General features: G+C 42.6%; 1 protein-coding gene across 4 annotated transcripts in view; it reads left to right on the top strand.

Moving 5' to 3' along the window:
• The window catches only part of LOC144755477 (cytochrome P450 2G1-like), a 359,316-nt gene that overhangs the window by 105,842 nt on the left and 240,136 nt on the right, over positions 1–13,338 (top strand). For all 4 annotated transcript variants that reach the window (XM_078644451.1, XM_078644450.1, XM_078644449.1 and 1 more), the window contains one exon: positions 5,953–6,113. In XM_078644451.1, the coding sequence (XP_078500577.1) occupies positions 5,953–6,113 (161 nt within the window). The remainder of the gene's footprint in view (positions 1–5,952; positions 6,114–13,338) is intronic.

Genomic DNA, 13,338 nt, shown 5'->3' with positions numbered 1-13,338 from the left:
ATGAATGTTTTTGATAAAGCCGCCAAGCAAATGAAAATTCGTTTTGGTAGAAGAATAAACACCGTAATGGAAAGGTTCAAATTTTATTCTCGCGAACAGAAGGCAGATGAAACTATTGAGGATTACGTAGCAGCATTACGTTCACTTGCTTGTACATGTTCTTTTGAGACTATATCATATGAGCAAGTTCTTAGGGACCAAATAATGATGAAAACTAAAAGCAAAAAGATCCAAGAAAGACTTTGGTTAGGAACAGAGACTACTTTAGCTGCAGTAGTGAACATAGCTAAAGGAATTGAACATTCTGAATTATTTGTGTCCGAAATTCGAGGGAAAAATCTGAAGACACATGTTCCTGATGTAGAAGTAGCTATTGTTAAAAGTCAACCTACTTTGAGTGTTTCCGGTAGTAAAACCAATTTCAGGAAAGAATATGTAAGAAACGCCAATGATAACAGAGGTTTTGTGAAAAGGGGTACTATACTCTGCTATAGATGTGGAAGTTCCAGTCATGTAGGCAATTACAGAGGTTGTTCTGCTTGGGACAAAATATGCGTAAAGTGCAAGAAAAAGGGGCATTTTGGTAATGTATGCAGGTCTGGACAGAGAATCAATTATATCTCACATGAAGAAGAAGAGGTTCTTAATAGTTTGAACTGTATACTTTCTGTGGATGAGTGTGTTCAAAAGAATTTTCCTTCTTGTACTACCTTGATGGATGACAAACCCGTTTAAATTTTTGTTGATTCCTGTGCGTGGTACACCATTATTGGCAAGGACATTTTTGAACAATTGTGGTGCCAAAGAAAACTGTTAAGTCCAGACATATATCCTGGTGGGTACACGGGACAAAAGATTGCTCTAGAGGGGTTTTTCTGGGCAAAATTAATCTTCAAGAATTGGGAATTCAAAGCAAAAGTTTATGTTGCTACTAAAGGGGTATCTATTCTCAGTTGGCCTCACCAACGTGGTTTAGGAATTAAATTAGATCCAAATGCAGATCCTCCAGTTTATGTTGATGAGCCTCGTTTTAAGAAGTCAATAGCTGACTCTATGGTGAATTTAACCATAGACACACCTAGTTTCACTAAGAAGGTTTTGGAAAAATTTCCTGAAATCTTTGACGAGAGATTAGGAAAATACGTTGATTTTAAACACAAAATCATCTTGAATGATAGTGCTGTTCCCGTGAGGCACAGAGTGAGGCCAAAACTAAAGGAAATGTTAGGTGATTTGGAAAAAAAGAATATAATTGAGCCTATCGAATCGTCCCCTTGGGTTTCGCCCTTCGTAATATCACTTAAGAGTTCAGGCGAACTTCGCTTATGTGCGGATCTTCGCAGTCTTAACAAAGAAATTTGGATAGATAAACACCCCTTACCAAATATACACGAGTTAATTGCTGCATTATCTGGGGCTACTGTTTTTTCTTCCATTGATTTGGCTAGCGCTTACCACCAGGTGGAGTTACATGAAGACTCCAGGAATTGACCGCATTTGTCACCCCAGAAGGGATGTTCCAATATTTGCGCATGCCTTTTGGTTTGGCTAGTGCAGCCTCTGTTTTCCAGCGTTTAATGAAGGAGTTATTGATGGAATGCAAAGGGGCCATAGCATTCCAGGATGATATTTTGATTTTTGGGAAAGACAACATTGAACATGATGAGAACCTAATGTCCGTCTTAGAAAAAGTCAAATCTAAGGGTCTTACGTTAAAACTCACTAAATGCAAGTTTAGACAGGATAAAGTAGAGTACCTAGGCCATGAAATTTCAAAAGATGGTATTAAACCCAAGGTCAACCATGTTCAAAGTATTGTCAATGCTTCTGCACCTAAGTCGAAAGAACCATTACTTTCCTTTTTAGGCTTGACTGAATTTCATGGTAAATTTGTAAAAAATTATTCAGACATTGCACATCCATTGAGGGTTTTACTAAAAAAAAATGCTAAGTTTGAGTGGGGCAAGGAACAACAAGAATCTTTTGAAATTCTTAAACGCAAAATTGTTGAGGCTCCATTTTTGAAACCATACTCAGTGGGTAAAGAGCGCATTGTCTATGTTGATGCGAGTAATGTTGGGTTAGGTGCTGTATTAATGCAGAAAGATAGGTCTGGTGAGTTTGTTGTGTCTTACGCTTCTAGAGCTTTACGTGATGCTGAAAAGAATTATTCAACTATTGAGAGGGAGTTACTTGCCTGCACTTGGGCATCTCAGCACTTTAGGCAATTTTTGTGGAGAACGAAATTTTCTTTAAGAACTGACCACAAACCTTTGATCACTATGTTGTCTGCAGGTGGAGGAAGAGTACTTACTGCTCATTTAGCAAGGTTAGCAGCCAAATTACAAGAATATCGTTGCGAAGTTGTGTATGTTCCAGGACGTTTGAATGTCCATGCGGATTGTATGTCACGTTTTCCTGCAAGTGTTACCGTTGGTAAAAGTGTTGATTGTGATGTTGCATACTCCCTTGCAGATGTGAATGTGGTTTTAAATCAAGAGGGTTCTTTGGTTTTGTCTGAGAAAGTTTGGTTAGAAGCTATGGAAAGTGATGATGTCTTGAGTCTAGTTAAGCAGTTTTTGACCAAGGGTTGGCCTGAAGAAAGGAAACTTTCTGGTGAATTGGCGTCATTTTACAAGGGCATGGATGAATTAATGTTGAGTAAAAATATTATTGTCAGGTCTGATAAAATTATACCTCCTTTGAAACTAAGGGAAACGATTTGCAAATTAGCACATGAAGGACACATGGGCATGTCTACTACTAAAAGGAGAATTAGAGAGCACTACTGGTGGCCTGGTGTCGATTCTATGGTGGATAACTGGGTTAGGAATTGTTCTCCTTGCTCGTTAAGTGACAAATCTGTGAAAAGTGTTACCGTTGACACGTCTCCCATTGAATATGCCAATGGTCCTTGGCGGAGATTAGCTATTGACATTATTGGACCTTTCAATTACCAATCTGGTAGCGAGTTATTCACATTAGTTCTAATTGACTACTTCTCAAAATGGCCTGAGTTAAAAATTGTTGAGAGAATTTCTTCTGAACATGTGATTGAATTTCTTGATGAAATATTTGCAAGGGAAGGTTTACCGGAGGAACTTATTTCGGACAATGGTCCACAGTTCATCAGTAGGGAATTTGAAGATTTTCTTAGTAAATGTGGCATTGTGCATAAAAGAACTTTGAATTACTTTCCACAAGCTAACGGCCAAGTTGAGAGGTTCAACAGGGTTATCAAGGAATCTTGCCAGTTGGCTGTGAAGAGTGATTTGAAGTGGAAGAAAGCTCTTCAAGCGACTTTGTTAACTTATCGCTTGTCTCCTAACTCGGTGACTGGTTTGTCTCCATTTGAGTTGTTACGTGGGAGAAAACCAGGTTCTCGACTTTTACCCTGGTGGTTAAAAGGTGATTCTTCTTATGAGGTGGATTTCAAAGAGTTGAAGGATAAAATTGGAAGATACCAGGAAAGGATGGTTCAACATACTTCCAAGAAGAAGTACAATATTTGCAGAATACGGATTGGTGATTTTGTGCGAGTAAAGTTGGGTGGACTATTACACAAGAAAGTATCTAGATGGTCTGATCCTGTCAGGGTCATTGAAGTTTTCAGTAAAGCTGTCAGAGTGGAAGGAGGGAAAATATGGAATTTGAGAAGGATTTCCTCATGTAAGTCTACCATCGTTCCTTTCACTCAAAAGACCATTTTGCCAGAGAAGTTTGTTTCAAACCATGACTCTGGTGGATTTTCTGGCACACATGAGGTATATGACAATTTAGAAAATAAGTTTGTAAATAATTTTGATGCTGTGATTAATTCTGATGTCACATCTGATTGTTGTGTCGAAGTTGACAACCTCCTACCAAATGTTGATTGTGAAGAAATTCCACTAAGACGCAGTGAGCGTGTAAAATGCATTCCTTCAAAGTTTAAAGATTATATTAGAACTTAATTGCTTTATATTTATTTGTTTTTTTTTACTCTTAGGGTTTTTTTTTTAGTTTTTTTAAAAGGGGGGAGGTGTGTGGTATTCCATGACGCCATGTCATTTGGAATTTACTTATGTCATTTAGATCGTGACCATGTCATGTAGAATGTTTGTGATGGATTTGCTGTACCGTTACTGAGAGGTGGATGCTTGGAGGACTTCTCCTCCTACTAGTGGTTGTTAAGCTGTTCCTCTTATAATAAATCTACCTGGAACCTACTTCTTGTGTGGTGAACTTACTACAATGACGAAGGGAAATACCCACTTACCTTGAGCTTGCCGGTAAGTGTTTTTTTAAATTTATTTTCCCTCATTGTCTGTTGGTTCCTACCCACCCCGCCACATGATCTTACCTGCACGGGCTGCTACTAGTCCCTTGCATATGATACAAAGGGTACCCAGGGTCAGTAATTTAAGTGTTATTAATGTATTGCAGAAGGCTTTGTGCCACCTCCTAGAGTGACAGTCAAAACAGGCCTGCTGGCCTACCATTTTACCCTTGAAATGTAGTTTTAGAACTGCAAATTTGGCCTGTCAAAATAACTACTTTTCACGGACCTAAATCATCGTTTTAAATAACACTAAACCACCAATAAGTAGGCTTAACTGCCCATAAGGCAGGGTTTATGATCATTAAAACTAGGACATATAACACTTTAATGTTAAACATGCACATCCAGCCAGTGAAATGCCACTAAAGCTATTTTCACTATAGCCAGGTTGGCTGCTCCGTAGTAAAGCACTGGGGTGCAATAACCATTTTAATAGCATCATCTCCAACTAGGGAATACCTACAAATTTCACTATTGGTCTTTTTGAATTTTTAACCAAATGCCCAATTTACTGATGAAGTCAGATTTGTAATAAATATATTTATTTATACATCTACTTTTAGAAAGTTAGCTTCTTACTGCCTAAAGCCTTTTGAGGCCTATTTGAATGAGCACACACTCCCATCTGGCAGCTGAATAGACTACCAGATGAGGTCAGCAAACTGCTAATATATAGCAGGACAAAAGCCTTTGGTTTGGGGAGTTGTTCTGATGCTCTGGCAGGAAGATCATCTAGTTTGGGCCCATGGAACATGATGAACATCAAAGTAGTCTACCTTGTCATAGTCAAATGTTAGATGACACCTGAGCAAAGCTCTTCTTTGTTCCCCCAGTGAGATAGGCACCCATCCCAGTGGGAGAGGAGCTACCCCCAAAACTGGTTTGACGTGACCACCAGTGACGGCTCGCCGAGGGAGTGCTGCGGGGCAGCGGGGTGGGGGAGGGGCAGGTTGGGGGGACCGTGTGACCAACTTCAACTATGCACAGTTTGACCACTCACTGCTGGTTTGGCACAAGATACCATCATAACACCAAACAGCACTTCTGAGCATGATGAAAGACAGATTTGGATTGACATAGGTTATTCAACCCCCCAACAAGAAAATGGAGGGGGTGTCTTATTACAGGCTACCACAGGACAAGGTGAAATTGCACTTCATGCTCAACACATATGCGAAGGAGAATGACCCCACCCAAATTCTTTGGGCAGACGGAAAAGCATGTGGGTGTGAAAACAGTGCACCTTGAAACATGATCTGCTGAGTATCTTGAGTGTGCAAAGTGATCAAGCTGAGCTCTGGTGGAAGTATGTACAGCACTTCACAGGGTGCCTCTGGCCTGTGCCATTCTGAAGAATATCGCCTGTGGGAGCGGCCAGTGATTACAAGACTAGCCTGTATGATCCAGTGAGGTCCCCCTGTGCACGTTTCTAGATTGTAACTATACTTCTGTGCAGACTGCACTTTTTGTCAGAAAGGTTTTAGAAACTCAAAGAAGGAGAGAGGGTACTGGAACGCTCATTTAAAATTGATCTTTTACTGTGTGAGGATGAGCATCCCTTCAATACCATAATGCATTGTCATATTTCCGCACATGGTAATAATCTGCTTCTTTTCATTTTTTCCCAACAGGGTTGCCCTTTGACCCAACACTTCATGTAAGCAACGCAGCTTCCAATGTCACCTGTTCTGTCATCTTTGGGAAACGGTTTGACTATCAAGACAAAGACTTTCTTGATTTACTTAGAATGATCAATGAAGCAGCTGCGCTCGCAAGTTCGTTAAGTGGCCAGGTAAAGGAATGTTTCCTTACAAGATTTGTGAGGGATGATTACTGGCAAATGGTATAAAGATGTCTATGATGGGCATTGCAGTACTGCTTTCGCCATAGGACAGCCAACCATGCCATAGTTTAGTTGCTGCACAAAACTCTCTTGGTTGACCATGTTAGTACTCTTAACCCTCACGATTCACGTACCAGCTCTGAACTCAAGTCAGATGGTGCTATCGGTTCTTTTCTCAATTGTTACTCCCATTGCGCATGCATCAAAAGTTATTTAAAAGTATAACATTTACCTCTTATAGTTGCTACTATGTATGGAGTAAATGCCAGTCATTTGTGAGTCTCAGAGAATTTCAGATGCAGTTACACTTGCAGATTCCCTTGAGCGCAACCCTGAGCAAATACTTCCGGGAAGCTCAAATTGAATTCCAAATATCTGCTCAAATCAGACTTGGCCAAATATTTCACTTGACTCAGGGCCAGATGTAGGTAAATGTCATTTACCGATTCTTAAATACCGAATTTTACCGATTCGGTATTCAAAAATCGGTAAATGAGATGTAGGGAAAAAATCGGTATTTATTACCGAATCGGTAAAAATCTGTATCCGACTTTCGGAAATTACCGAATCGGTATTTACCGAATCGGTAATTACCGATTCGGTATATCCCATTCATTCCTATGGGCCAATAGGCCCATAGGAATGAATGGGAAATACCGAATCGGTAATTACTGAATCGGTAAATACCAATTCGGTAAATTCCGAATCGGCAAGCAAGCAAAAGTGAAACTTAAGAAAACAGCCAATCAGGTGCTACCACCCTCCCCCTCCCTACCAGAAAGTGGCTACACAGGCAGCTGCAACTAATTAGAAGGTTCTGGAGAGGCAGTCAGAGCAGAGCAGAGACACAGAGCAGCAGGGAGAGTTTTGTTGAAACTTTACAAAAACAAAAATGGCAAGCAGCAGTGAAAGTCAGAAGGCTGAAAGGAAGAGGAAGATTAAGTTCAGCAGCATGGAGTTGCAGGTACGTGTGGAGGAGGTTGTGAGAGTGCACAGCAAACTATTTGGCAGGCACTCCCTCACTGTTCCTGAGTCTGCAAAAAGAAAAATCTGGCTGGCAATTGCAGAAAAAGTTAATGCAGTGGGAGTCACACCCAGGAACATTGAGGATCTGAAAAAAAGAGTTTATGATAGCAGGAGCCTCACCAAGAAGAAGATGTCTGAAATACACACGCAGGCTGGTGTCACCGGTGGAGGCAGGAACCCAGCGCCCCCACTGACTGACCTGGAGGAGTTGGTGGCCTCAACCATTGAGGCAGACAGCGTCGTGGGACTCGGAGATGTGGACAGCTCAGCCAGAGCAACTAAAAAAGGTAAGACGCATGCGCAACATGACACCCCATATCAACCTGCTTCTCTTTACCCTTTGTGGACAAGCCAACCCGCGTCCAGTACTGCTAGCACTATACAGGAGCAATGCATTATGGGAAATGTAGTCAGCCAATGTAAGACCATGTGTAACTGCGCAGACATCAGCAAGTCACTGAAAGTAATGCAGATAAATGAAAGTGAAATGTGTGAAGCATTTATTGTAGTGACTGTGACACAGTAGCACACAGTTGATATACGCTTATTTATACCTAGGTGCAAAATCAGCCAGTAGACCCACAGAAACAGAAGGGACTGCACCAGCGAGGGAGGAGAGTGAGGAAGCAGGGCCAAGCCAAGTAAAAGCCTCGCAGGAGGAAGGTGAAATGACTGGCATCCCCCATGAAGATGAGACAGTACAGACCCCAGAGTTGATGCACTCCCCACAGCTCTCACAATCCCCTCCCATGATTTTCTCACCAGAAACCTCCCCAACACTGTTCCTGTCCGCTCCTGCAACCCCACCAGCCAGGAGGCGTGTCGTGGCCCCACTACCAGCAATGGAGGCAGCAGAGGGTGAGGCTCAAGCCACTGTAGATGTGAGTCCTGCTGCACTGCAGTCCACCAATGACCCAGTCACCTCGCGCAGAAGGCAACGCAGACCCAGCAGTGCAGGTGGACGTGGAGATGGCACTGTGTTCCGTGGGCTGGAGGGGAGCATGGTGCGCATACAACGGATGCAGGGAAAATCCATTCAGGCCTGCCATTGCCAATTCCGAATCCTGAATGAGAAAATAGGAGACATGGAGAAGGGCATGAGTGACATTGTTGATTCCAATAAGGAGGTTGCAAAAACAAATGCGGACATTACTGCAGGGATTACCCAGCTCTGCTCTAAACTAGACAGCCTGGAACACACAAGGCGCAGGGAGGCCCGTGTCCACAATATGGCCATCAATCGTCTGGCCACTGCCACATCCCAGCTATGCCGTAGGGGCATTAATATGCAGGAGAGCCTGACACAGAACACGGCCGAGGTCACCAGGGGCATGGCCAGAATCACAAGTGCACTAGAAGCTATGCTGATTTCACACACTGCACAGAATCCTGCCCTGGATGTGGCAGAGGCAGAAGACAGTAGTAGCCGCGGCAGCATGGCAATCGCTGTATTGGAGCCCACTAGGAGTAGCAGGCGCCCAGCTGAGGCTTCAGGGCATGCTGAAAGCAGCGAACAACATCCCAGTGGCTCAGGGAAGCGCGGGCGCAAGTGACATTGACGGTCATGGGTGAAGTAACCCGGGACATACAGTCCCCACGTTCATGATGTTAATTTTGTTGCACTTAAGTGCTTGAACGTTGTGGCTACATTAAAATACGGTGGTCCCCCACACAACCTGTCTGTGTCTCATTACTTACTCAGAAATAGTTGAGTGTAATCTCCTCACGTCTGTATCTGCCATCACTTGGTGTTGACACTCCAGCAGGTTGTGTTTCAGGCACAGCAATGTCGTCGTCATGATCCTCGTAGTCTGACAACTCCACCTCAGTACCCTTCTTCACAGCAAGGTTGTGCAACATGGCACAGGCAGCAATTATCTTACAGCAGGTGATGGGGGTATACTGCCTTGCACCTCCACTCTTGTGCAAGCATCTGAATCTGCTTTTCCAGATACCAAAGGTCCGTTCGACCACATTCGGTGTGCTTTTGTGGGCCCGGTTATATCTCCTTTGGCTGGGTGTTGAGGGGTTGAGGTAGGGGGTGAGTATAACTGAGCGGAGGGCATATGCACTGTCTCCTAAAAGGAAAAGGGAATACATTACTCACATGCATACATGTACTTCTTACTGCAATAGGTATTATGGGGGTCAGACAATGTGTCTTACCTAGGAGGTATCCTTCACCAAATTCCCCTGCAGTCAGCCGTGCATAGATGCCGCTGTTTTGAAAAATATAGAAGTCGTGGGTACTCCCAGGGAATTTAGCCACAATGTCAGTGATGGCGCACTTTGCATTGCAAATCACCTGCACATTGATGGTGTGGGTGGACTTCCTATTCCTGTAGATATATTCTGTGGCAGCAGGGGGACAAATGGGAATGTGCGTGCCATCTATGCAGCCAATTATATTGGGAAATCGAGCCATCTGGTAAAAGTCAGATTTTGTTTGGACCAGTTCAGCATGGGTAGCAGGAAAAGATATGTAATGGTCCATCCTCTGTAACATGGCGTCAAGGAATTTGTGGAAAAACCATGAGAGGCTGCTCTGGGTCACCCCACCCACCTCAGCAACCACGCTCTGGTAGCTCCCAGACGCAAGCAGGTGGAGGCTGCACAGCACCTGCACATGGGGTGGAATAGCATGTGCCCTTGGGGTAGTGTGCTGCAACAGTGGTTGGAGGTCCCTGATGAGCTCCAAGATGGTGACTGGGGCCAACCTGTACCTCTGCAGTATCTCTGCCTCTGTGAGCATGAACAAGGTTACCCTCTGCCTGTAGACCTGCTCCTGTCTCTGCCATTCCCTCTCTCCTTCCTCCTGTAGCCGTAGCCGTCTTGCAATGACATAAAATGCCGCCATTGTGCAAACAGAATTGCATTTTGGGTCCATTTTTATAGGCTGCACCTGGTTACCACCTGATTTGAATCCATGGTAAATACCGACTCTTAAATACCGAATTTGAAGCAAAATCGGTATTTAAGTTCTTACCTACATCTCAATCTTCAATTTTACCACTTCTTAATTACCGATTCGGTATTTTACCGATTCGGTAGATTTACCGATTCGGTAAATTTACCGATTCGCAAACCGGCGCGATTCGGTAAATTTACCGATTCGGTATATATTCCGATTTGGTATTTTACCGATTCGGTAACTTTTTCGAATCGGTAAATTTACCGATTTAGGTGAATTTCGGTCACGTACATCCCGATTGCTCAATACCGGTCGGTAACGGCCGAAAATACCGATTTTCGGCCGTTACCGACCGGTAAAGATTACCTACATCTGGGCCTCAGTGTCTACTTGACCATCTTCATGTTTTTCCTAATCAGACATCATCAATTCCTTTACTTCTAGACCTTAATGCTCCTTTACCAATCTTCAACTCTGCTGCTTTAAGCGTGTTTCAAACAATGTGGATGCTTTCACAAATAAATGAGATTACTGTACAATACACTACAGCATGACACTGTTAAAAAAACACTTAAATCTGATAATCTTCCGCACCTCACAACATAAACCACCAAACTAGACCACGTGAAAATAATAGTCCTTGTCGTAAAAGAAATATATGTCTTTCTAATCTTTATATCTTTCTAATAATAGATCTATATTTCCCAAATCATCTAGGCACCTTGCATATTCCCACAATCACAGCCCTTAAAGCCAAATTACTCAAACACTTAGGTCAGGCCCTAATCTGAATGATTTTATTAAAACACCAAGGATTGTGAAGTCCTCTTTGAAATGCCTCTACATCAGTGATTCTCAAAAGTGTTAGATCCACCACCCACTTTTAAGAACAACAACCCTTCGTGACCCAACTCTATTTAATGGATAAGAAGCAGTTGATTTTGGAATGTTGCTAAAGCATAAGTGGCAGTGCATTATCATTTACAGACCGCACATTTTCTATTGAAATAGTTACTATCTTTGCACACACATACAGTTTTACTGAAAAAAAAATGTTTGGCACTCAAATGATAATGTGTTGCAATCAGGTATCTGTGTATATTGACTATTTGTACATTACCCAGCAAAGTGTTTGGATTTATATTGATCCTCTTAAAATATTTTTCCAACACACTACAGAATTTTTTAGGTCGAGCTTTAGCAGCAACGTGCATGCGCTGCTCAGTCTGCTAGGCATGCATTAGTCCAGTATGGGGACACAAGCTGCCCTGACTCTCCGCCCATAATTTTCATTGGCTTTTATGTTTGTCTTTCGTAAATTCTGTCTTCTGATTGATAATGAGGATTGTTCGTCCCGCCTTATTATGCCATGTTGTCATTTGTATCCTTCCAAGGCTACTGACCCCTTTACTTTGAGTGTTACAGTGTACACTTATTGCAAATGCTTGTTCCCTTTGTGTTCGCGCACTCTGTTAGTTGTGGCAGTGTCCGACTTTTCCTGGCTCAGTGCGGCCCTTCATGGACACCACTGCTTTCTCCCACATGCTAATTACTCTCTACAATCTATTCCAATACATCGGCAGCGGTTTGTGTTACACAGCAGTGACAGGCGACTGGGTGAGGTTGGGTGGACTAATGTCCGTTTAACAGGATGAGCGACTATTTCAGACAGTTTCAACAGACACTAACAACAGGCGTGTTAACTAGCAGAACTGTTTTAACACTGGATTGGTTTATTCTGCTGACTCACAGGTGCTTAACACACTCTTGGGTTTATTATTAGGAACTCAGTGGACTAATTATTAATTACAGTTCTGTTGGGTATTCCGAGGACATCCGCACGGGATGTCTGCGCTAAAACAGAACTGAAAGTCCAGAAACTAGCCGTTAACCTCCCTTGCTTGAGTGTCTGTTTCAGACAGTTTCACTAGGACAGCGCTTATGTTTATAAAGAGCAGAAAGAGTCACTTCAGGGCTAGGACATGTGGTTCTAATCAAATGATGGGCAGCCGCTCTTTAAGGCTCGCTTTTGAGAGCGCATGCGCAAGGAGTCTGACCGGCACGTGCCATGTGGGTGTCTCTGGAAGGATGCCTGAAAGGCACGGACAGCCAGCTGCATACCTTGCTTGATGACCTGCCTTTGGACAGTTTTGACAGTGATGAGAGGGGCCTGGGGTTTGTGGGCATCGGTCTGGAAAGGGTTCAGAGAACCCCTCTCCCTACTCCCCTGTAGCTTCACGACAAGGAGCAGGGGGAGCAGCACTGATGCCAGGTACAGGAGCCACATGGTGCCGGCAGGTGTTACCTCAAGAGTCATTTTTGCAAGTAACAAGGACCCCCGGATATATTAGAAATACAATTCCTAGAAAAGGGCAATACACAACGAAAAGTAACTTCCTAGGCAATAATTTAATTAGAAAACATTTGCTAAGCTTATGTGTCTAGTCAGAAAAACTTAAATTAACAACAGAGTAATTACCAAAATACAAAAAGTTGTTTTATTCTTTACATATTAGACTTACACAAGAGATAAAAACAATATTATTCTGTACAAACATGCAATAATATTGTTATATTTTACACAAAATATCCTTAAAAAACAGTTTAAAAGGAAATAATTCTGTGGCGAGGTTATTTACAATTCGACGTGCGTTATCGGCGCAAAGTACGCCTTTGTCAGGAAAAGCCACAAATCTTAATATAATATGGCCAAGAATGAAGAATGCCAGGAATTGCAAATATTAAAATTATCCAATAAGGATAGGAACCTTATGTCTTATGTAACAATCCAACCAGGATACAGTGGTCTTGTTCAGTTCTGAGAATCAGTCGAGGTTTCTTAAAAGGTATAATGTAGCGTTCTGTCTCCTAATAAAATCTAATTTCTGATATGTGGATCACACAATTATAGGTCCAGGTAAAGGTCCCACATAGATGGCGGACATACAAAGGAACGTATTTATCCTTAATTTCAATATTTCCCGAGTGCGACGCTTTGGTCTGATAAAAAACCTGACGTGGAGCTTGGTGCCGGAATATGTAAAGAATAAAACAACTTTTTGTATTTTGGTAATTACTCTGTTGTTACTTTAAGTTACTCTGAGTAGACACAGAAACCTAGCAAATGTTTTTAATTGCCTAGGAAGTTACTATTCATTGTGTTACCTCAAGCGTCTGCAGTTTCTCAGTGCACGGTGGAGGGCAGGGCCTCAGTATCAATGCTTGGCCCCTGCTCCA

This window comes from Lissotriton helveticus, chromosome 5_1, assembly GCF_964261635.1.
Source record: "Lissotriton helveticus chromosome 5_1, aLisHel1.1, whole genome shotgun sequence".
NCBI lineage: Eukaryota > Metazoa > Chordata > Amphibia > Caudata > Salamandridae > Lissotriton > Lissotriton helveticus.
Note: the sequence above shows the minus strand (reverse complement) of the source record. Positions and strands in the feature narration are given on the sequence as shown.